At 42.8% G+C, this 24333-nt stretch overlaps 2 protein-coding genes across 6 annotated transcripts in view; both read left to right on the forward strand.

The window, feature by feature from the left end:
• Positions 1-14945, forward strand: part of LOC138601831 (nucleus accumbens-associated protein 2) — a 33059-nt gene extending 18114 nt beyond the window's left edge. Inside the window, exons 2-8 of one of the 3 annotated variants that reach the window (XM_069673083.1) lie at positions 2250-2638; positions 3696-3879; positions 3962-4717; positions 6128-6304; positions 8421-8526; positions 8773-8870; positions 8951-14945. In XM_069673083.1, coding sequence (XP_069529184.1) covers positions 3768-3879; positions 3962-4717; positions 6128-6304; positions 8421-8526; positions 8773-8870; positions 8951-9477 — 1776 coding nt within the window. In that variant the 5' untranslated portion in view covers positions 2250-2638; positions 3696-3767 and the 3' untranslated portion in view covers positions 9478-14945. Of the gene's footprint in view, positions 1-2046; positions 2639-3695; positions 3880-3961; positions 4718-6127; positions 6305-8420; positions 8527-8772; positions 8871-8950 lie in introns of those variants that run through there. The other 2 variants (XM_069673081.1, XM_069673082.1) reach the window with 2 other exon arrangements.
• Positions 14946-16488: 1543 nt separating this feature from the next.
• nup214 (nucleoporin 214) overlaps positions 16489-24333 on the forward strand; it is a 41398-nt gene continuing 33553 nt past the window's right edge. For all 3 annotated transcript variants that reach the window (XM_069673244.1, XM_069673245.1, XM_069673246.1), the window contains exons 1-10: positions 16489-16635; positions 17429-17624; positions 17752-17906; positions 18266-18464; positions 18557-18627; positions 18706-18769; positions 18904-19007; positions 20396-20502; positions 20644-20710; positions 20954-21077. In XM_069673244.1, the coding sequence (XP_069529345.1) occupies positions 16594-16635; positions 17429-17624; positions 17752-17906; positions 18266-18464; positions 18557-18627; positions 18706-18769; positions 18904-19007; positions 20396-20502; positions 20644-20710; positions 20954-21077 (1129 nt within the window). In that variant the 5' untranslated portion in view covers positions 16489-16593. The remainder of the gene's footprint in view (positions 16636-17428; positions 17625-17751; positions 17907-18265; positions 18465-18556; positions 18628-18705; positions 18770-18903; positions 19008-20395; positions 20503-20643; positions 20711-20953; positions 21078-24333) is intronic.

The following is a 24333-nucleotide window of genomic DNA, read 5'->3' on the forward strand; positions in this document are numbered from 1 at the left end:
TGACATGGAAATGCAAACACACACACACGCACAGAGAGGAAAACGAGGACACACACACACACACATATATAACCACTCGTTAGGCAAACAAGTTGACGGAGTTCATGCCTTATATTCTTTTATCAGGGATGTGCAAAGTCTATATTTAATGCAGCAGGAGGAGGTTGCTTTTTCCGTTTGCGTGCATATGTTCGCCTCTATTCGCGCGCGCGTGTCCTCATAATGCACATGCACGCTCGTCTCATGTGCATTCGTGCATACATTTACATGATCGCCTCTGTATATGTGCAGAGTGGCACACCGCCGTCCTGTCTGCCTGACTCAACATATTCCCCGTTCACTCTCCTTTGCTCTCTCTCTCTCACTCTGTCTCCCCCTCCCTCTTCCTCTTCCTCCTCCACCTCCTCCTCCTCCTCCTCCTCCTCCTCCTCCCCTCTCGCTCTGCCCGGCTGGCACGTACATGCATGTCTGTAGACTCTGTACTGTGCTTGCTGCCGTGGCACGCGCCAACCTCACTGCAATGCAGCCCTGTGTGCATTAATTGGCAGAGAGACAGTGGGTATGTGGTATGCGGGGCGGGAAGGAGAGAGAGAGAGAGGAAAGGAGAAAGGAGGAGAGAGGCAGGAGGCGATGTAAGGACACAATAGTCACACTGACTGACACATGGACATGCAGACAGACGAACAAACTGTGTACTGCTGAGTGTGCACAGCGAGATTACCTGCCCCTGTGTGTGTGTTTGCATTAGCGTGCGTGCGTGCGCGTTTGCGTCTCCTGAGTCGCACAGTGCTTTTTGTGTGTGCTCACTCATGTGTGCCTATATGTGCCGTGCAGATATCGCCCTGCTGGAGCAAAAAAAAAAAAAAAAAACGCTCTCTCAACCGGAGTCTGACTCACTGTATTCAGCGCTTTGTGATATCCTCCCTTTCATATTTCCGCTGTGACTGAAGAGTAAAAGTTTGCTCAGTTTAGCACAACTTTCTCCACTTGAGCTTTTTTTTTTTTTTTTGGCGGAAAATGAAGCCTATTGTGTCTGGATCTTTTCTGGAAACAGACTCCGTTTAAAAAAAAAAGAAAAAAGATCCGCACCGGCTTTGTAACAGCCGATTGTGAGCATTCGCACCGAATTGTTTTCCTGTCAAAGATCTCTGAGATGCACTTTTACACACTGTAAAAAATGCACTTACTCATGTCACAACCATTCTGCGTCTCTCCCTCCCACACACGTCTTTCTGGAAGTTCTCCCCTCCGTTACTCGTCTTTTATCTTCCTTCCCCTGTCATACTCGGTGACATCTGGCTCCTGTCCTCCCTCCTGCACATCAAGCAACATTTTAAGGGCCGTCCACACAAACAAAAACTAACACCACAAAGAAAAAAAACGTTGAAATGTCACCTGAATAAGCTTGCGCCACCACAGCCGGGGGCGTCAAATTAATCATTTTTAATTTATCAATTCATGTAGAAATGCAACATAGTCTTGCGTGAAGACAGAACTTCTCTCTGTGTGTGTGTGTGTGTAGGTGTTTGGCAGAGAGAGGTCCTCGCATGATTCAGAGAAAAAAAACACTTGCTGGAGAAGTAAAACCTCCTTTTTTTTTGTTTTTTTGTTGAACTATTGTCTTCCACAGATTGTAAGAAAAAGGGAAATACCTCGACATTTTTTCATTTCGGTTCTTATGTGAAGCTTTTAGAGGATTACCGCAGCGTGTGTTTAGCTTTACAGAGACGTGACGCATTCTCCCCAGACTTGCGTCAAACTGGGATTTCAGAAGTTTCGCTATTTGACGTCTTAATTAATTAACGGCGTCTCCGACCTCTCGTTTCTCCTTTGTCTTAGTCACTCTCCTCCTGCTGCTTTCTGTCGGACCATATAGGCATCTGTGTCCGGGGGCAAAGTGGGCAGAAGTTGCTTCAACCTAATTGTCTTTCTCTACTCGTACTGTCCTCAAATGACTTTCTCTCTGTCTCCCCTCCCCTCCCTCCTCTGCTCTCTCTGCTCTCTCTCTCTCTCTCTCTCTCGCTCTGCCCAGTCTCTGTCTCCGTCTGTAACTGTAGCCTGTGTTTTTCTCTCCCTCCCACTCCCTGCGACGTATAGATACTGCATTGATCAGACACACGCGCGCAGACACATGCACACGCCGAGCCTCCCACTCCTTTCATCATTGATTCGCTCTGCTCTGCTTTTCTTTCTTTTCTCTCACCCCATTCTCTCTCTCTCTCTCTCTCTACTTCTCTCTCCCCCCACAGCGGCACTTGTTGAATTCAACCCTTGGAGAATAGAGAGAGAGAAGAGAAGAGAAGAGAGAGGAGGGGGGGGGGGAGAGAAACAGAGAGAGATAATGACAGGGAGGCAGAGCTAGAGCAGACAGAGAGCTGAGAGAATGGGGCTTTGGAGGATTTAGAGATAGAAGATAGAAGAAGAAAAAGTCAGGCGGCAGCAGAAGAAGAAGAGAATCATCCTCGAGACGGGGGGAATGACACTTTAAGTGAAGTCGGCCAGACGGCAGAGTCTTCTCCTTCCATCTCCTCCGTCCTGGTCCTGACTCCTGCTGCTGCTCCTGCTGCTGCTGGTGTGTGTGTGTGTGTGTGTGCCACAGCTCCATGGTGTGCTTCACCCAGAAGACTGGCTCACACAGGTCAGAACTGTCTGGGATAACTGCTTTTTCATGCATGCGTGCGTGTGCGAGGAAGGTCTCTCCAGGTGAGAGCTTGCGTGCCAGAGTACACAGTGAAATCCCTATGCAGCCTGTACTGTATATGTGTGTGTGTGTGTGTGCACTTTTATGTAAGTAACCCAGAGTGCATGCCTGTCTGTATGAAGTGGGAGAGAGAGACAGAGTGTGTGTGTGTGTGTAAGAGAGGCGGTGACATTTTTTCAGTTTGTATTCCTGGAAACTGTTCTGCAGCATTGCTTAATAATGAAACTAGTGCGTATATACGTGTGTGTGTGTGTGGGTTGGTGGGGAGAGAAAAAAAAACATTGATACAAGGTTCAGGGAAAGAAAAGAAGGGTGCTTGGAGAATGTTACTTCAGGGTATGAAATTGTGCGAGTTCACAAAGGACCTAAATGCAGACGAAATAAAGGTGCAGAGTCGGCGAAATTGAAGGAGTATCTTTAAAGTCATATTTAAAAAAAAAAGGGGTTGTGTTTCCTCGCTGTTAGAAAAGTTGTTGCCAAGGCCGACTCTCGGGTCACGCTCGCAGGAGAATAGCTGTTGATGCATTAAGTGCGATGCATGGAATGAGTCCAGGGCTCTTGGAATTTAAGTCATGTAGGACAACATAGCCCGGAGGTATTTCACAATCTCCTCATGTACAGTATGAACGCCATTGTTGTCTCCCTTTGTGGACCGACTTGACTCCTCCTTTCTCTCTCTCTCTCTCTTACCCACTATCTCCGCAAATCCATCTCTCTTTCACACACCTCTCACTTCTCCCTCAACTGCAATTCATTTTCTCACTTCATCTCAACTCCGATCCCGCTCCCTTTTTTTTTTTTTCTTCGCTCTCTTTCAGCGTTCTCTGAATTCCTCTCCCTTCTCACCTCTCTACCTCCCCGTGGCATGTCTTTTCATCTTTCACGCCTTTTCTTGTATTTTTTTTTTTCTTAATTCGCCGCTTCGTTTGTCACAGCATTTCTCTTCTCTTTAACGCGTCCTCCATACCTTCTTTTCTTTTTTTGTCTCGTACAGATGCCTCTCTCAGCGGCGGAGTCTGCAGTAAATATTTGAAACCACATCTTCCTCTCTTCCTCTGTGGCCAACATGTCCCAGCTGCTCCATGTGGAGATCCCCAACTTTGGAGCCACAGTCCTGGGCTCCCTAAATGAGCAGCGCTTGCTGGGACACTACTGCGATGTATCCATCCTTGTTAAAGGTTGGTTAGCAGGAAAAACTGGAGCCGTTATTTTAACAACAACAGACAATTCTCATCATTTTCTTGCTTCTCTGTTATCCAGGTCAGGCTTTCAAAGCCCACCGGGCCGTTCTGGCTGCCAGCAGCCTCTACTTCCGCGACCTCTTCAGCAGCTCCACCAAGACCCAGTTTGAGCTGCCCTCCTCCGTCACACCTGCTTGCTTTGAGCAGATCCTCACTTTCTGCTACACAGGGAAGCTAACAATGGCAGCTAGCGAGCAGCTGGTGGTGATGTACACAGCGGGCTACCTCCAGATTCAGCATATAGTGGAAAGAGGCATGGACCTAATGTTCAAGGCGAACTCCCCGCACTGTGACTCGCAAACAGCCGGGTCCATGGAGGAGACGGGCTCCGAGCCGCAGAGTCCTTGTAATAACGGGAACGGACTAACGGTGGCGGCCCTGCTGGGGACCCCAGGGTGGTCTCCGTCCCTGCTCATGCCGCAGCGGAAGATTAAACTAGAAGGCGGGGACCCGACGCCCCTCTCTGTATCTTCGCACAGCAAAATCTCGTCTTCGGAGTTGGGGAGCCGCCTAGCGAGGGCGAGCTCACTCTTCTACACGACCGCAGGTGGGACCACGATCCCCGGCGTCCCTCCTTACCACCTGCAAGGGGCCGGCGGGGGCGGAGCAGGAGGCGGAGTTGAAAGGTCCAGCCCTGGAGCGTCCAGCCTGCCGACCACCGACAGCCCTACGTCGTACCAGAACGAGGACGAGGAGTTTGAAGAGGAGCCGTACGACGCGATCACAGAGGACGCCTACAGTCATCTTTACGGACGCTCAGCGAACCCCTACGGGAGTGAGTATCATGTGATGCTGATGCTTTTACTCAGTCTGTGTGAAGTGTTGCAGTGCTCAGGCTGAGTTCAAACACCATTGGCACATTTGGTGGAGAGCACTCATCAGTGAAGCTTTACTCTGGAGCATTTTTCATCCTAAAAATATGTCCTGCGTTATACCTCACAATTATACACAATTATACACAAATAACTGGAAGACGTTCAGAGGAAAAACTGATCAAGTGCTCGATGTCAATAGCAGCCCTGCATTGGTTTTATCTTTGTAGTCATGGAAGAACTGACTCAGTGAATTACTTTCTCAAATGCCCTTGGCTCCGAGGGAGGAAATTCATTTGATACCAGGCCGATCTAAAAGTAAAACTCTGCATGACTTGCAGAAAAGATATAACCGTAAACGCAGGCTTTTTGGGAACATAGTCGCTTCTTGTCTGGACTTGTTATGTATCGTACAAAGAAAACGGATGCACATTCATCTCATCCTAGTTACATTATTTAATCTTTCATAAATCATGTATCCTGCGCATCTTTAAAAAAAAGCAGTGCCTCCAGTGTGTGTGTGTGTGTGTGAGGGGTTCTCTCAGCATAAAGATAGCTCTATGGAGTTATGATTGGAGCGCATCGTGACCAACAACACGCCCCTTATAACAGCTACTACAGCTGGTCTGTGCTGCCTTTTTTGTTATGGTTTTTTTTACACCACACAGGAAGCTGCTGTGTTCATACATAAACGCAAAACGCCAGGCCCCAAAAAGTCGACTCTCAAACACACACACACGCATGCACTCTCCATCTTTCTGAGCATCCTGCCGCTGAAAGGCATCAAACAGGTTCGACAAATTCTAGAGTTTCAGATATTTATGAAATCCACTCGATCTCCAATCAGTCAGAGCACCTCAGGGTGACATTGTGGGATATCTGAGAACCAAGCGCGCCTTTCCTTTCCTGTGTGTGTGCGTGTGTAGGTAGAAGTGTGAATGCACATGCCCACAGCGCATTAATCCGCACCTTTGTTGTGCATGCATGTTGCAATTAATGGATTCATTTCTCCTCTTCTGTGTGTGTGAGCGTGCACGTGTGTGCAGGAGTTGTGTGTGTGCACTCATCTCAGAGGTTAAGGGGAAGCAATTTTGCGAGTAGGAACCTAACACCCACCCGGCTTCGGATCTGTCCCCCTCCAAAAAGTGAAGTTGCTGATGCAGCATCGTGACTTATCTGGGATACATCTGCAATGCTCTGAAACATTTATGAAACACAACAAACTTGTATGGGATTACACCATCCTGCTTTACTAATTCAATATCATACCGTCTATATATAGGCGGCACAAAAGTATGACCAAAAAGGTATTTTCTGCTGCGTAACACAAACCCCTCTCTCTCTGAACCCCGCTCTGTTCTTCCTCTCATCAGTCCAGGACAAGCCCGAGATGGCAGCGGTGCCCTTGGCCTTGGAGAACCGCAACTGTGTGCTGATCCGCAGGGACCTGGTGGCGCTGCCTGCGAGCCTCATCAGCCAGATAGGCTACCGCTGCCACCCCAAGCTCTACTCCGAGGGGGACCCCGGGGAGAAGCTGGAACTGGTAGCTGGTAGGCACGCACATGCAAACACATGCAACCCGCACGCACACACTCACCTGCTCGCATGCGGAGGGGAACTTTTAAGCAGCGAGTTCGGAAAGTAATAATGCATCCAGCCTTTTGCATATTTTACATCATTTGAAAGGATATATTCTGACTGAGATTAGAGATCCTAAGACTGTAAAATACAAAAGACTTTTCCCAGAGCTGGTCACAAGATAACACTCAGTAAGAGGGAGGGGCGCCATTGATTACCAACAACCCAATCTCAGAACCCATTGGCTATCGTCGATAGCCTCTGGGGACGACGGTGAGTCGCCAGCAGTTAGCGATGAACGATTTGCAGTCTAGACTTCCTTTTCCGCTTGCTGCATACTTTACAGTCCAGTTAGCAACTTGAGAAGCGACAATCTACTATCTACTGCAAATGAAAAGGCTTTCACCGGTGGGCCACAGGCTCAATCACCATTGTGTTACCTCATCTGAGATTATTACTTTAAATCCCCCAGAGGAGCGCCTGTTCATCTGTTTCTGGTCAGTGTTAGTTTCACTGTAAAGATTAAGTTACACAGAGGCTTCACGCTTGCTCACTACTGGGGAATTTTTTTGTTCTTGGGATTTACTTTAATTAACGGGTCTTACCTTTGACGAAATTTCAACATCATAAAAGCTTTGTCAGGTGTGTCCTCGAGAGGAGAAGAAAACAACTTTTAAAATCGTTTGTCGAACGGAGGTCGGATCGATCATTTCTGACGCATTCGAGGAAGTCGGGAAATCTGAACGCCGAGCGGCTTTCATGACACCGCGTCGGGGGAATTTGTTGAACTTTAGATCTAGAGCGGATTGTTGGCCGAACTTGCTGCGGATGTCGGTTTATAGAGATTAATAAGAAGCAAAATCGTGTTACGTTCCGCCTGCACACGCCGCAGCCTCCTGACACACGATTGGTCAATATTACTCGGACTACAAGCGTACTACAAACAGAAACCAGAACACTTGCCATCCCTAAAATCCCTGCCCACAGATTCTGTGTAGAATCTGTAAATACAGATTACCAACTACGTCGATGTGTTTATGTCTGGAGTGACTCATACTCGGCTGCTGTCGGAGGTTAATCTCTGCTCATCTGGTTTACGGTAACTTGAGAACTCTAGTTCTAATAAACATCTATAATTTGCATATACAACGATAACGTTCAGCTGAATTCCTCGACCTTAATTAACCATGATTTGGTCACATCCGAGCCACGTTCGACCACATTCTGATCAGGTTGATAGACAGAGCTTGTGACCCACATCACAGTGTCGAGCGAAAGCTGCAGAGCCTCACTGCAGAGATTGAAGTCCGTGACAGAAGGACAACCATCTCTGCAGTGATCATCAATCAGGCCTTTATGGTGGAGCGACGAGACAGAAGTCACTCTGGGGGTAAAAAGCATATGACAGCCTGCCGGGTGAGTTTGCCAAATGGCCCCTTACAGGCCTCTGAGAGCATGAGGAGAAGGATTTTTCTTTTTTTGGTATGATGAGACAAAAAAAAAAAAAACGGGACTCTTTGGTGCGACTGCCAGATATCACTCTTGGCAGGCAGAGCAACGACTTTCAAAGACCTGAACATGTAGCCATTATAATTCCTACAATGGAGCATGGTAGAAAGTTTAATCAAATTAGTATTGGATCTTTTGGGACCAAAGAATGCGGACCGAGCGCTTCCAAGTGAACTTTCCGGACGGAGATCGGCTCGTACGCGAAGAGACGAGCAGATGCAGTTCGTAATCAATCAGAAAACTTCAGCTTCGATCAGATCGTACTGCAATCAAATGCAATATGTAGAATACAAAACATGAAGGACAAAGAGATGCTTTTGAGAGGAAATAGACCCGAGTAATTTAATAGTTGATGTTTTAAGGGGCCTTCAACTTCAATTCCTCTCCTGATTTTGAATCTGCTTTGGAAAGTTTTTTTTAACTGGATTAAAGATCTTCTTGAACATGAATTTTAAAGCAGCAAAAGGCTAGAAGATGGACTTATAATCGGGCTGAAGAGACGCAGGACGAACCTCAAGAGACTTCAAACAGCAAAGAAAGGAATTGTAACACAAGCCTCCTTTTTTTCTCCTTCTCCAGGTACACAGGTGTTCATGACTCGAGGCCAGCTGATGAACTGTCATCTATGTGCCGGAATCAAACACAAAGTCTTGCTCCGCCGTCTGTTAGCCACGTTCTTTGATAGGTGAGTGTGTAAAAAGTCTAAAAAAGCTGAGCAGTTTGTATTTAAGGACCTACTGTAAGATTTGTGTTGTGTGTATGACTCCAACACTACCGCTGTTGTCACAAAGCAACTTTCACACTCCATCTGTGGCCATGTTGTGCAATGCGGTTAGTTGTGTGTGTGTGTGTGTGTGTGTTCCCATGTTTATCTACTGTTATGTGCCTGCTGCTGACTGCGCCCCCTGGTGTTTGCTGTGTGTCCCTGCAGAAACACTTTAGCCAATAGCTGTGGGACAGGGATCCGTTCTTCTACTAGTGACCCCAGTAGGAAACCCCTGGACAGCAGGGTCCTCAACGCTGTCAAACGTAGGTTCAATTCCCAACTTAACATTTCTGTGTGAGTTTTAAAAGTTGTTCTTCATGGAGTTGTTTCCTTTTTTTTGCAGTCTACTGTCAAAATTTCAACCCTAACTTCAAGGAGAGTGAAATGAATGTGATCGCCGCCGACATGTGCACAAATGCGAGGCGCGTCCGCAAGCGATGGCTGCCCAAGATCAAGTCCATGCTGCCCGACGGCATGGAGGTGTACCGCGCAGGAATGGGCATGGGTGCTGCTGCTGTGGGTCTGGGCCTGGCGCTGGGTGCCTCCCAACAAGGGGTGCCCCTCCCCTTCGAGCCTGACTTCAAGTCCCTGGAGCAGAGGTTGTATCCAGATCGCAAGGACCCTCTAAGGACTCATCAACCGCTGACGGAGGGCAGCCCCGGAGCTGGAGGAGAAGCAGAAGGCGAAGCCGAAGGAGTAATCCCCGAGGAGCAGGAGGAAGACGAGGACGAAGCCGGGTTAGAGGGGGTGGACGGATCGCTGGGGGCGCCATCTTTGATCCCAGGAGCGGAGGCGGGCAGTTGCGGTGACACGCCGCCTGAGCAGGAAGTGGAGAGTTTTGGACAAGGAATGAGGGTCAACGGACAGTGAATGCCTCTCACGTTGTGAAATCTGTTTAACTCCGCTTTTCTTTTGCTTGCTCTCTTACTCTAACATCTCGCCCACCACTCTTTCTTCTCCTCCGTGCTTCCTCAACGGGATTTATTCAGCACACGAAAAGCTGCGCTCGTAGGTCTTCTTATATTTGTCACACATGCATGCGCACACGTGTGCCCGGGTACACGCATACATACTGATAGAGGAAGTAGAACACTGATAGCTGAAATAGACACAGGCATGGCATTCACACTGTAAGAGAGTCGGCCCTCTCTGCTCCACCCTTTTCTTAGTATAGTCTATGTTTACTCAGTATTTCAGCACCCGCAGTGATATCACAAAGGCCTGATAGCAGAACAAATGGCTGAAATGATTCATCATTTCAGTGCGATACAAAAGCAGCAGCTGCTTTGCCGGCAGTTTATGGTGTGTGGTGTTATGCTTTGTAAAATGATTCCTTTTTCTTGGAAAGCTGCGTCTGAAAATAACCCCATGTAACGATGGGTAAAGCAGATGAGAGAGGTGCTTCAGGGGCAGCCGATTTCCCCGTCTTTGACCACTTCTTATCATATTGCTGTTGGATAAATATGTAGGGATATATAACAAAGATTGTCTTATTATTGTTAAAGGTCAAATTCTGTATTACCACCATTAAACGGGACAATTAACTCTTCTGTTTAAGCGGCGTTTTTGCAGTAAAAATTAGGACGTTTTTCCGAGAATCCTAAAGACTTCTGCGCAATCTGACAAATAATCTATCACATGGAGTTGTTTTTTTTCATGTGTTTTACACCCGCGACAAATCGGATTAAATCGTCAATGCGATGCCTGTGTCTGCTCCCAACGGCCTCCTCTTAACTACCCGCATACATACACTTACACACACACACATGTGCGTACATCTCTCACCTTAGGATACTAGCCTTTAACGCATTGAAAAACACGCGATCCAAAAAAGGAGACGATGCTTTTTAACTTTCAAAAAGATGATTTCAATCATGCGCCATCCCGTCTTTGAGACACAGAGAGAGACATGAGCAAGAACATGCGTTAAACCTGAGCTTGCATGCATGAATACAAACAGAAACAGATTTATTGAAAACAACAACAACAAACCTGCATCGAAATAAGAGAACAGCTACTGTCGCCTCCAGTTACGCCATTATTACGCAAAAAGGACTTTTCCCCACGGTTTCTCACTTTGATCTGGAAACAGTCTGACGCATGTTAGAACTGACCCGGGCGTGACCCAGGACAGACTGTTTGGTGTCTATTGGATTTTTAAAGTACAGAGCGTGCTGTCAGCAGAAGTAGAGGAGTGGTAGAAGGAAAGAGAGAAGCACTGTTTCACCTTGATGTGGTCCGCTTTCCATCCTGTTATTTTCCCTTTGGGAGGGAGGGGAGGGGGTATGGGGGGTAAATTATTGAATGAAACGTATTGGAGCAATTTCTGCTGGCTTGTTGCATTTGCACTCTAAAAAAAAAAAAAAACCCTAACGCAAAATGTGACTGTACTAAAGACTGAACATGTCCTCCACATCACTGATACAAGGGGATTCAGAAGGAGAAACGGGGTCTTTAAGACGATAAACGCTTCTGTATTTGGGAAGGAAAAGGAGCGGAGTGAGTCGAACAGCAACGAAAAACATGTCTTTTTTTTTTAATATCTGTGTTCACGCTTTCTAGAACGCATAGGGACAAAGTCCGAGCAGCCTTTCTTTTGTCATTTTGTGCATTGATTTAAAGAGATACACTGTTTAGTTTTTTCCCCAATCACTTTAAAAGCACATTCAATTCCAATGAGATGAAAGAATGAACCCCAAAGATACAAACTTTTAGCAATTTAAAAAACCTCCACAGCAGAATTGAAAGCCGAAACTAACTAAGCCCCTGAACATGATTTGATCTGTTTATGCTTCAGAGCTTGGGTCCGATGTTTCTCCTTTAGGACGCTTTAAGATGCCCTGCACAAGAAACACAGGGTTGTAATTGCACTAGGTAATTTAAAAAGACATTTACGGCGTCTTTTTAATTTCTTTTGGAGGAAATGTGATCTGCCATCGATTAAACAGGGCTGCGACAGAATGGCTGAGATGATGAATGAATGTAAACTTGTAGCACTGCTTTGACTAAGGGATCGGAAACTTTTTCTATGATTCACTGTTTTCCTTTAAATCGAAAAAAACGGGCCATAATTTACCAGAAAATCTGACTGTGACTTTGTGACTTTTGACACGGATGTGAACAGGTCTTCCAGTGTGGTGAACGACATACAGAAAACTGAGCAAGGCTTCAATTACTGTATTCTTTGTTATTTTTATCCAAACAAGCTCATCGTTTTTTTTTTAAGAGATCCTGAAAATGTATGTAGATATAAATGTGTATATACTTAAAGAATTTGGAAATAATTTCTTTCTTTCAGTTTTAATTTATTTAGCTTCAATTGCTAATTTTGCTCTTTTAAAAACAATAAAGAAATTGCACACAAATATAAAAGAGGTTGCAAGTTAATTAGCCGGTTGCCCCAAACATTTTAACCAGTGTACTCCTCTGTTAAACTCTGCAATAAGTATGACAAATACGTCATGAAGCATACTAAATCTATTCTTTTGGTTTCACTTAAATCTATATTCAAACAGGAAGGATTTTGCCACCACTTTATCTTACCAAAATTTGATATAAACGGCAATGAAAACAGGGTTGGAAACTTGTTTGTACTCCACTGAGGTGATACAGAGGAGTGGAGCAGTGCCTTAGACTGTGACTGTGTGGGTGTGGATGTCATGTGTGTTCCTGTGAGGGGAAGAACGCGGTCGTTGACTGTTTTTCTTTTTCCTTTACTTAAAGTTATAATGTGCAAAAATGGGCTCCGAAAACTTCCTATTATATCTGATATTTTATCCATAAATTGTTGTAATTATCTCCTCCTTTAAAGCTCCTGTGAGGAACTTTCAGTTTGTGTTGATTTTGGCGCCCCCTGTGGACAAACCCGTACCTCTCATCTCTTTGCTGATTTTGTCCTGTACATGCTTAAGTGGTGGTTTTTAACAGAAAAACCTCATCCTGCTTTCTTTAACAGTCAAATGTTAACAAAGGCAGTGTGCAGTTACCGTAAAGTCTGGAATATGAGTCGCAATGGGATATAAGACGCAGTCTGTTTTTGAGGGTACCCTAGAGGAAAAATATTTTCTATAGCTATTTATTAATAAAAATGTGTATGCAAGTTATTTCAAAACAATTTCAATGTATTTTCATCTAAAACACAAATTACAGCCTACCATCCGTTTCCGCCATGTCAAGTTTGCAATCCCACTAGCTACCGGTGCTGTAGCTAGCAGTAGCTGGTAGCCTACAGTAACATTGATTGTTGCGGAGATGTGACGTCACCACTTAACAACTGGATAGCGCCATCATCTGGGTAAAATACCGTAACACAATAAAATACCTCTGCATTTTATACTGGTATATTGGTCACACCAGTATATAGGACGCAGCCCACTTTTTAGATGAAAAAAATTTATTAAACGTGCGTCTTATACACCAAATTTTACGGTAATCGCTTCATCTGACACCTACCCCCCCTCCAGCAGTTTCAGGCATTAAAAATAAATATATAGAAATAATCAATCTTCTTCCTGATGGTCTGGTTTGCTTTTGTAGGTCTTATAGAGTACTCAGAATTAATTTCAGTCTGTTTCATAACCAGCGAAAAACTTCTCACAGGAGCTTTAAGGAGACGAGGTTAGACGCGATATAAAAGATTTACTGCACTTGGATGCATTCAAGAGCCAATCAGAAACAACCAAGCAAAAAAGTGTATGAAAAACATAATATGATACATTTTTATTGTTTTATTGTTCACATTTAAAATGAGACTTTTTGAAGACGAAAAATCGTCCTCAAAAACATGTCTATAATGCTTATTCCTGTTTATGGATTCACATTTTACTTTGTTCACGGTTTGTCTGCTTATCGCAAAATATGTCTGACTCTGACCCTTTTTTTGTTTTTACCTTCCTACCCCTCTGCTTATGGTCTATTTTTCTTGTGCAGGGTGAAATTGAACGTAAATGATGTTGCACTATAAACTGAGGAACTCTCAGAGAATGTCACGGCTAACCCTTTGGGAGGATGTGCTCAAATTTGGGTGGTTTAAACACAATGTAGAAAATGTATTTTTCTTATAACTTTGATTGAAAAAAATGTCTCCCCTTCACAGCAAACTCTGTAGTCGAATATTTTTTTTTATTAAGTGACGGAAATGTGATTTTCCTGCCGCTCACCTGGATGATCATTGAAAATGACAAAATAAGAGAGAGGATGGGACTATTTTCACCAACATTTCTTTGCAAATAAATTGTAACTCACTTTGTAAAAACTGCTCTGTTCATCCCACATGACTGTCAAACTGATGGGCACGGAGGTCTTTGGTCGACGGAGTGATTTATCCTGAAAACATTTATATGCAAAGAGACACTTGTATCATAAACTGCATGCCACTCAGACACTCACTCTAACCCAATGAAACCTCTGATCTTTATGCACCGTGTATTTTATGCTGAATAACTGTTGTCACTGTTAGCAAACAAAGACGGTGGAGTCTTGCAATGAGAGGGGTCGTGTTTTTATCGCACGCCCCGGCCTTTTATTGAATGTTTGATCAAGTTGAATCTATAAAGTAGTGATACAGAGTGAAAAACATTGACTAACTACCCAGTTGAGTGTGCAGTTGAACCTGCAGCAGACTCAGAAAAAATGCACTAAAAGTTTGTATGTGTATGTGTGTGTCCTTGAAAATAATGCCAGCACTTTAGAACTACTTAGAAAAAACGTCAAAAGTGATCGAGGGTTCGGCGAAGGAGGAGGAAACTTTTAAAGCCATGTGTTCAGAGCGCTGACAATCAGAATAGGAATGAGACCCAAAGTGCATTATGGGAGATCTGACATGACTTGCTGTGCTCTTGCTGTCCGCTTTGTCTTTCTCCGGCTTGCTTTGGTCTGTGCTAGCTTACTTTCCAGAGTGGAGGGACATGGTGTTGCTAACTCCAGCCTTCTCGGTTATAAGTGTGTGTCTCTGCAACAAGGACTGACGGACGTTTGACTGACACCTTGGTGCTTCGTGAACAGAGCTGTCCCGTTTGGACATGGACTATATCTGTGATGCTCCGGTCGGCAAGAGCTGAACCAGGGCAAACAAGGATGGGACACTTTCAGTGTTGATACTGCTCTATGTTTCAAATGAAAAATGTTAAAAATGTTTATGCGCCTTCTGACTCAAGCATCAATAATATATACAACCGAAATGCAAGTTGCCACTTTTGATGTTGCATAAGAATCTACCTTTCATTCCCATCATGGTATCTGCCATCACCAGTTTCAGTTGTGTAGTTCAAGAGAACCTGATTTCTTTAAATGCAATACAGAAAAATCTGCTTTCTAATAAAAGTCCTTACTTCACCAAATACAGTCCTCATCTCTTCTTTTTTTCCCTCTCTGTATGCTATAAAGTTGGGTCTAACAAAGCAGTGTTTTCAGAGTAGAATAGCTGCCTTCAGGTGTTTGCCCACAAAATGCCCCGTTACACAAGAGTATCCTCTTTGAAAACATTTTCCCCAAAGGAACACTATTTAAGACATTTCTGCAAGCTGAAATTCATAGCTGCCTAAAATTGTTAGTAAGGAGGTGCCAATACTGACAGGGAAAAAATATTTCTTGTTGTTTGTGCAATCAACAATGACATTAATATATCAAGTTTTATAACATTTGGCTAACAGATTCACTGGGATTCCCTCTAAGACAATGGAGGCATTCAAAATACTGCCTTTGGGAGCCCTGGGCTACCTACAAAACACTCTTTGTAAAAGTTTTAATTCATGCAGAAGCTGTTGACTTAACAGGACTCAATTTTGTAATTCCTCAATTATTTGTAAAACCTCCTTGGAAATATGAACACCTTTAGAATAATACATGGATTATTGAGATTTATAGCTTAAGTTCAAATCAATTCACCATGCTTTTGTAGTTCTCGTTATTAGGTTTTCTAACACAGGGGTTCCCAAACAGAGAACACAAACAGAAATGTAGAAAACAAGAAAAAGCAACATATGGAAACACCTTCAGTGATCCCTTGCTACAATTTTTTATTTAACATAAACAAAAGCCAACCAACAAAAATAGTACATTCAAATTTACATGAGAAATAGGATATAACAAGATGTAGGGCAATCTCACCCCTTCTTCCCATTTTGTGAATCAACCTTTTTAGATTTAGATATTTATATATATATCTATATAGATATATATCTATATCTATATCTATATATATATGTGTGTGTGAGTATATATATATTTAAAGCCTTAATAAAAAATCACAATATCATTTTACAGAAGGTTAATATTTTTAACTTTACTACCTAGGTGGCCTTTTTAAAAAAAATCGAATTTATTGATAGCAGCAGTGAAGGACACAACCATGCTTTTTAAATTTAAGTTATTAGGTCTATGTGTATGGAGGACTGAAACTGTCATAATCCAAAAAAATAAATGTCTCAAATAAATACATAAATAAATATTATAAATATAATATATTAATAATATGATATATATGTTACTATCTATTATATAAATATTTTTATTTTTATTTATTTTTGATTGTGGTAGTTTCAGTCCTCCATAGCTGTGCTGTCGCGTTTCTTGGTAAATGCTGTATGACTAATAGTTTCGGTTTTGTTGTCTGGTTTTATTAGTCTAGTCTTATACAAATCCAGCAGGTGGAGTTACAGCTTCTTATTTTTTCCTCGGAGCTGAATATTTTGTTTGTGTTCGTCTATGAATTCAAGTCATTACAAAATATCCCAAATATTGTAAATTAGGTCTAGAATACCTCTGTGTTGTGGTCTCGAGCGTAGGTCTCGGGTTACTCTGGTATCCATTCGTCATCCTGCGTAGCATTGACGTTTTTTTTTACGGCAACTTCCAAAATCCCGCTGCGTGCGTTTCGCTCTCTTGACAGACTCATGTGGCTTATCAGAAATCTGTCTCAAATACAGAAAACGAAGGAATAATAATACAACACACCGGCTGGAAGAGCTACGGCTTCTGTCCTTCAAAATGAGTGACGACACAGACTCCCCTCCTGAGAGGGAAATGAAGGTATGCTCTGTTATTCATAAGTCGTGTTGACAGATTAGCATGTGTAAGCTAATGTTTGCTAGCACTGCGTCCGTTCATTTTCAATGGTTCTGACTAGCTTAGCTTGTTAGCTTGCTAGGTGCTCGGATTTCAGTTTTTTAGTAAACCCTGTTTTTAGTAAACCCTTATCCAAAAGCACTTGCAGAGCCATACTATTGGTTTAAACACAAATAACAGAAAAGTCCCCGGTTAAAGTCTTAACGTGTAAAAAAGGAAAACCGTTGCTACAGTTACTTTTACTTTCTCCGTTCCTAGCTAGCTTCTTATTAGCTTATTAGCATGATAGCTGTTGGAATATTATATATCATATGTGCTCCATAAGAGTTGACTTGATGTAAGGTGCATTGACACTCCTGCAGAGTGTGACATTAAGTCAAGAAATCATTTTCAATATTTTTTCTCAAAAAACAAAGCTTAGTAGCATTAGCTAAAGAGAAGTGAGTGCGTGATAACAACTATAAATAACAAGTTTGCTCACTTAGATTTAAGGCTTCCCCTGTGTTGTTATCAAACTTTTTGAACTCAAACAAGAGAATCTTTGTTTTAAGTCACTAAATCCCTTTTTGAAAGAAATGCATACAGTTATATGCTGCATATTAAAATAGAAATGTGTCTGTAAGGGCATAAGCTACTTCCAAGCATGTTTATCTTCCTAAAGAGAGGGACGTTTGGAGTATTAAATGGAACCTCAGACCTGATTCTCATGTCTGGTCACCCTGAAGTTACAATAAGTGCTGGTTTGTCCTTTTTTCAGGATTTTCAGTTTCGTCAAATGAAGAAGACGAGAGTTTTTACCCCCTCTGACGAATTGCCTAAAGAAAGATCTAGCTTGCTCACCATATCAAACAAATTTGGACTAACTTTTGTCGGTCTTGACAAAACATTCAAAGTGTACCTCACTCAAGATATTCTGGCGGCTGATAAAAGTGATGGCAACGCCAATGAAATAGGTAAGAATATAACATGTTTGAATATTAATTTTGCACTACATGGTCTTGTAATTTACTCTCACTGAGAACACATCAAGCTCAATTTCCAATCATGTTTCTTCCTCACAATTTCCCACTTCTGTTCCAGTCGAAGGGATAGCAGCTCTGGCTGAGGTGACTGTGGACGTGTCTCTGCACAACTTGGCTCTCAGCTGTGATGAACTAACATTGTCAGTGTGTGGCACGTCTGAGAGTGTGGGTTTGTCCCTCACATTCTATGATGTCCGGACCTTCGTGAACAAGGTGACTGCTTTAGTTGGAGGTCTCTGTATCGACACAGTTATCCATTAAGTATCTGTCTAATGCTGATGAATGACTAAAAAGAAAAACAAAGACACAGGGAAATAACTGATATGTTTTGATAGAGTTTTGTGCATTTTTTAGGGTTAGTTTAAGCTCTTGTTGTTTCTCACAGCTACCCAGTAAGAGCAGCAGACTTACAGATGCCCCTAATATGAAGACACCCTGACATGCAGCAGCTATTTTTTATATGCTAATCAACATAATTTGTAGATAAACCCATATCACTTTGTTCTGTTAAATTTATTTTTACTTGTTTGTATGTTTTTTTTTTTTTACACTTTATTGTTTGTACTTTCCAGGGAAGACCACAGAAGTTTCCTTTCGCTTCACTATTGCCAGCTGTCCCCCCGGGCACTTTGGTGCAGGACCTGATGTGGAATCCTGCACAGGCATCCATGCTGGCCACCTGCCTGTCTGACGGCAGTATGATGATTTTGGACGTCACTGACAGTGCCAAAGTAACGGCCGAGCTACCTGCCCCAAGTGGCATCACATGCAGTGAGTCAGACTTTAACACAATAGCTCAGTTCACCTGCTCTCTGTCTCTCTAGTGTGGCTTAATTGATGTTCATGTATTTCCTTTAACACAGTTTCCTGGAGTCCAAAAGGAAAGCAAGTCGCTGTAGGAAAAATGGATGCTACAGTCAGTCAGTATACACCAGTAAGTAAACCTAATTCACCACCATTAAAAACCAGAAACTTAGAGCTGTAATAACTGATGTTCTCCTTGGTTGAAAAGGCACTGGAACAAAAGAAAGTTATCCCATCTCCAGATTTCTACACCTCTGACGAGCCTGTTAAAGGTAAGCTGAATCCCATATCTATAGAATTAAATGAGAGCTGTTTACATAATCTGATTGACTTGTGTTTGATTGTCATTACTGTGCACAGACCCCTCTTTGTATCTAACGCCTCTCCTTCCTGCTGCCTCTCATAGTTCTGGACGTGCTGTGGCTGAAAACCTTCGTGTTTGCAGTGGTGTATGCTGCTGCAGATGGCTCTCTTGAGACCCCTCCTGAGCTAGTGTTGATCTCCCTCCCTGTGAGTACGCCCTACATACAAACATCCACTGAATTCCAACAATGACTTTTGGATTCTTGTCAGGTTTCCCTCCTCCAGCGCAGTCCTGCCTCAGTACATACATTAGATGTATTCATCTCAAAATGCTCGTGAATGTTTGGTCGATGATATTTTCTAATAAGGCTTTAGATGCTCTGCCAGGTTTTGTATCACAGCTGTGAAGGCCAAATGCTTTCTGGTGTTTCCACATTTTTGTATTTTTGCCCTGTAGTTACATTGATCAATCCATCAATCAGCAGCATTCAGTGAGTAAACACTGGAGGCAGAATTAGAAATAGATTAAAACTCTCACAGAGGGTTTATGTTAGCCAGTATCACGTGTAGTTGTTCGGCAGGTAAAGATATCAACGGGCAAAATGTCCGCTGGGAAAATATGCCAAATAAATGAATAATTAAGAAAAAAAAATGGCGTTTTAAAAAGTGTTACTTAAAAGATGTGTTGCCAAGAGAACTTAAATACAAAGTTATACAGCCTGATTTTGCCTCCACTGTTACAACATCGAGAGATGGACAACGACACAGCGCGACCCATCATTTGCATCTCGGTACACAGTTAGACGCAGGGTCGAGGATGACAGTGCTGCGTGGCTACGGCAGGTTGAAATTCCACAGGACCTGTGAAACTATCATCCGTAATTTCGGGGAAGTCTTCTCCGACTAAGCAAAGATTGCCAGCACAATTCCCGTGTCGAGTGTGAAGATTCTCTCTCCAGAACCGGATAAAAGCAGCCTTGAGAAGCCGCCCACAAACTGACCTAAACGGCACTTTGACAAACGCGAATTTGCACTGACGAGGCAAACCTATATTGGCTTCTTCATGTGGCTTATTTTAAAGTTATTTTATGTAACGTTAATGGATGCAAAAAAAACGTTAAAATGATTTCTAATGAATTAATCATCTCAAATTAATTGATAAATTAGGCATATATAGCTATTCTAAGCATATGTCCGAAAGTTTTGTCCGGAATTCTGGAATATCATGGGCCAAATTGGCCGTCCAAAAAAAAGTCTAGAGTAAACTCTGCTCTCACAATGTATAGACCTGCATAAATAGCAAGTTAAACAGACATGGAAATATAATTAAATATGACTGAATGAATTGCCCTACCAACTGCAGCTGGCGTACACATCCTGTGCTTTATCTAACCGACCACTAAACCATAAAGTATAAGGCTTTTTTATTGGCTTCATAGAGCTACTTATGCTAATAGGCAGCACATTAAAGCAAACTTATTGTCAGTGGCATTCTATTCATAAGCAGCTATATAGACAGAAGTTACACCAGTTGTTTAATCTTGTTAATGTGCCTGAAGCAAATTAATGTGACAATTTGTTTGTGTTGTTTGTAGAAGAAGGACGAGAAAGTGGAGACGAAGTACCTGAACTTCAGCGACACCGTGTACGGCAGCTGCACCGAGCGACAATATCACTACTTCCTCAGCCACGTAGAGGACTGGTAAGAATGATCACAAGTGTGGATGTTGGCCACCCAAAACCCCGTTCACTATTGCGTTTAAATGTATCTTCAATGTCTTTATTTTGTTTTATTTTAATGTCAGGTTAAACTGGTGTAATGTTTGCTGTTTATTCCATCCAGGGACCTCGTGTTTGCAGCATCAGCAGCTTCCATTGAAGTCAGCGTCATATCCAGACAAGACGACAAGGTACCTAAATAAGTTTAAATGACGAACAGCTTTGAACATAAATAGAAATGAAAAGTCTCTCTCATGGTGAAGGATTTAAATTTGATATCTTTGTTCTTTAGTGTTGTTTTCCACAACAGATTTTATTCTGATCATTTTATCTACCTTTGATTTTTGTTTGAATGTTTCCCTCTGTGGTGTAAGGAACGCCGCACCAAGTGTCTGTTAAACTGTGATGACCACAAAAGACTGCTGTGCTTTTAGATCTGGGAGCTTTGGATCCTGGAGGATGCGAGTCGTGCTGAGCTTCCTGTGACCGAGGCAAATGACGACACTCTTCCCCTCGGCTTAGCCATAGATTTCACCAGCCAGCAGGAGATCCACATCAGTAAGTGGATTTGGCTTTCTGTGTACTTTTCTCCCTCTGTGACTGGATTTCCAAATCTTTACTGTGCCACAACTACCCTACCCGAATGTTTGCTATGTAAAACAAAGCTATAGTTTCTCAATCAGGATGTGGAGGATTTTTAATGAGATTTTAACAGCTTGTTAAGCATTTGAGCAAAGATCAAATACATTTCATCACAATTATCTTGTAATAAAACTTGTTGAGGAGGGAGAATTCTTTATTCTGATAAAAAGGAGAAGTTTGTTTAAAGCTTACTGCAGTATAAAGCCACTTTAGTGCAGTTAACTTGATGTGAATCTACTTTTCAGGATTGCAATTATCACAGTTTATCACACAGCTGTTAAATACTCGATTCTGATTGGTTAATCACCGCGTTCCGAGGTCTGTTATTTCTCGATAACAGACGGTTGCTATGAAAAACAGATCACTGCTTGGGATTCGGCTCTAATCACACAATCCGGAGGACTGACTGTAGTCTTATCAATCTTCCGGAAAAAGACTCGGAAATTTGACGTCGGTCTGTTGACAGAGGGAAAAAAGAAAAGAGACGAAGCAGTGGAGAGAATGCAATAAAGGTTAAAAGTTGCAAAAACTGTGGGCTACGGCGGTGTTTAAAGACGGTGAATGGAAGAGATCAGGCGCTGCTCTGCTTCCTGCGGTCCCGTTCACCATGTCTTACTTCAGCATCAGAGGAAATGTTTTCATTTAATGTGAGTAATAACACCTAGCTCATTTTAAGAAGGCTGCAGAGTTGACCTGTTGCAGCTCTAACTAAACAGAATTATTAGCTGTGTCCCAATTCAAGGGCTGCATCTTTTGGAGAATGTATTTGAAGTCCGATTGCAGCCACAGCGGTGCCTGTCCCACTTCGAAAGGCTCCTTCAGATGCGGCCGACGTAGACCTCGTTCTTCGAAGGCTGCAGCCCCTGAATCAAGACACAGCTATAATCACTTTTAAATGAATAAATCATTTCTAAATTCCATTCTGCGATGACAACCCACTTACTATAGTATTATCCCTTAATTTCCCCTCATTTAATTTGGCAGTTTTGTGGGCTGCAGGCAATAGCTCAGAGCAGTAAAGAATCTGAAATACGACGAGAATATACCGGTGGATCGTGTAAAAAATCTTCAGGTCTGCAGACTACATTTCAAACCTGACGACTGTGAATGAGACATGACATCGGAGGTGGGCGTCCTAGATTTTTTCCCCCTACCATAATGGCATTAGCTCCCCATAACAGCATGATAGAACTGAGGTTGAAAATCGGCGAACTGGCCCTTTACTATATGACCTCATATATGGAATATGTTAGACAAACAAGACAACTTGCGACAGCAGCTTAATTATGGAAGACTTTCTGTTTTTCAAAGTGTTATTAATCATGAATGTTGCACGTCTGCAGTGAAGCTCACTGACAATATTGTGTTGTAAGAAAATACTTCAATAACAGTAAGAATGATGACGACAATTAAACCAGTTTAGGCAGGTTTACACACCATCTGCCACCAGTAATAACACCCACAGTGAAAGGCTTGTTTTAATAAACCTGCATGTTTGTGTTTAACTTTTCTCTCATTTCAAACTAGTGGGTGTTATCTCTTGTACATGTAGGACTCCCACAATGATCATATATGCTTCAATCCATCATGTTGCCTGCGCGTACAGCATCCACTGCAGTGCTCTATTGCAGCGTGTGTAAAGAATAGTGATAAGCCAGCGACTCAGTACACTGTTTTATCTTAAATGGCCAAGTCTGCCAGACATTCACGTAGAGCTGCTGCTGCTGTCTAGTCACATCTCTTCCCCCGCTCGCTCTAAGAACTCCCTCCCCGGCAAGGAAAAAAAACCCTGCAATTTGAGCAACATTTTGACATGATTGTAGAGTGATCAAAACCTTTTATCCGAAGTGAGACATTAGATAGGGAAAAGGCGAAGGCAGAGAGTTATCTGTGGAGACACAAAAAAAAAATGCACTCATTAAAATGGCTCAGACAAGCTAGAGGACCACAACAAACAACAAAGCCCAGACAATCCTGTTGCAGAATGCTGATGAGGTTTACCGTGTGCCTCATCCTTCTGTTCAGCCTCGATCTCGTCGCTTCTTTCAAACTTTAGTTTCATAACTGAGATAAAACTCGCCATTAGATGCTGCGTTTTTCTTTTTGTTGTTTGCAGTTTCTGCTCTTTTTTAGATTTAATTTAAACAACATCAACATCAGTTTGTGTATCAAATATGCATATAAGTAGTTTGTGCGTTGGTGGACGTGTCTGTCGTAGGTAAAGGTTAGAATTTATGCAGACAATAAAACACTAACGTGCCGTCATAGTGTCAAAAGCATACAGGCAGAGCATGGGCTGAATATACAGTAGATGCAAAAGAGAAGGCAACATTCAAAGAGGTGAGTCAGCGGTGATTAATCACACGCTGACATACACTGCTCCTGCTTTCATCCCCTGATGACAGTGAAAGTTATACTTAAGGAATAGTTAAAGATATGACACACAGCCGAGGAGGGAACAAAGAGGACAAAGTGTTCAGGAAGTGGACTTTTTTTTTTTTTTGACTGAGTCTCAAAATGACTAGTATCATCTCTGACTAATGCATCTTTAATTTGGGGTGTGAATACTCAGTGTAGTCATTTAAATGTTGGTTTAGACTGGATTTGCCATTTTCGTCTGCAGCCCACAGCGCACTGCGTGATTTCTGTAAAGTGGGTGTGAAGAGCCGGGACGGGTTTGGGGGGTTTTTTGGCAGGAAGAGGAATGCAGCGGACTGTGTTTTACCAAATGAGGCATCTTAGGACAGTCGTCTCTCTCTACAGACTACAGGGTGCTTATTTTAACCACTGGAAGAAACAAGAGGCAAGGTCATGTGGGATAAGACGAGCGACGGAATACAGCGTTTGTGCCCAAATGCCATAAACACTTTCATGATTGAAGTGATAAAAAACAGCGTTTTGTCATCATGAACAGAGCAAGCGTAGCGAGCAGACAACACTTAACTGTTAATTGTCTCCTTCGTGCTGTGGTGTGATTTGGAAGCACAGAGCTGTGCAGAACACTAAATAACTTCTCACAATAGGCTGTTACTGAGATTTTACATGAATGTGCCTCTTAATTAATAGACTCAAGACAAAAATTCTGCAATAGAGCTCTAGAGATTGATCAGGTCGTAAAATGCAGGACTAGATGGACTCGTTATCATCATGTGGACTCCAATCTTCCTCTGTC

The sequence above is a fragment of the Semicossyphus pulcher genome, unplaced genomic scaffold (assembly GCF_022749685.1).
Source record: "Semicossyphus pulcher isolate SPU_LCO1_2020_fin unplaced genomic scaffold, fSemPul1.0.p SCAF_22, whole genome shotgun sequence".
Classification (NCBI taxonomy): domain Eukaryota; kingdom Metazoa; phylum Chordata; class Actinopteri; order Labriformes; family Labridae; genus Semicossyphus; species Semicossyphus pulcher.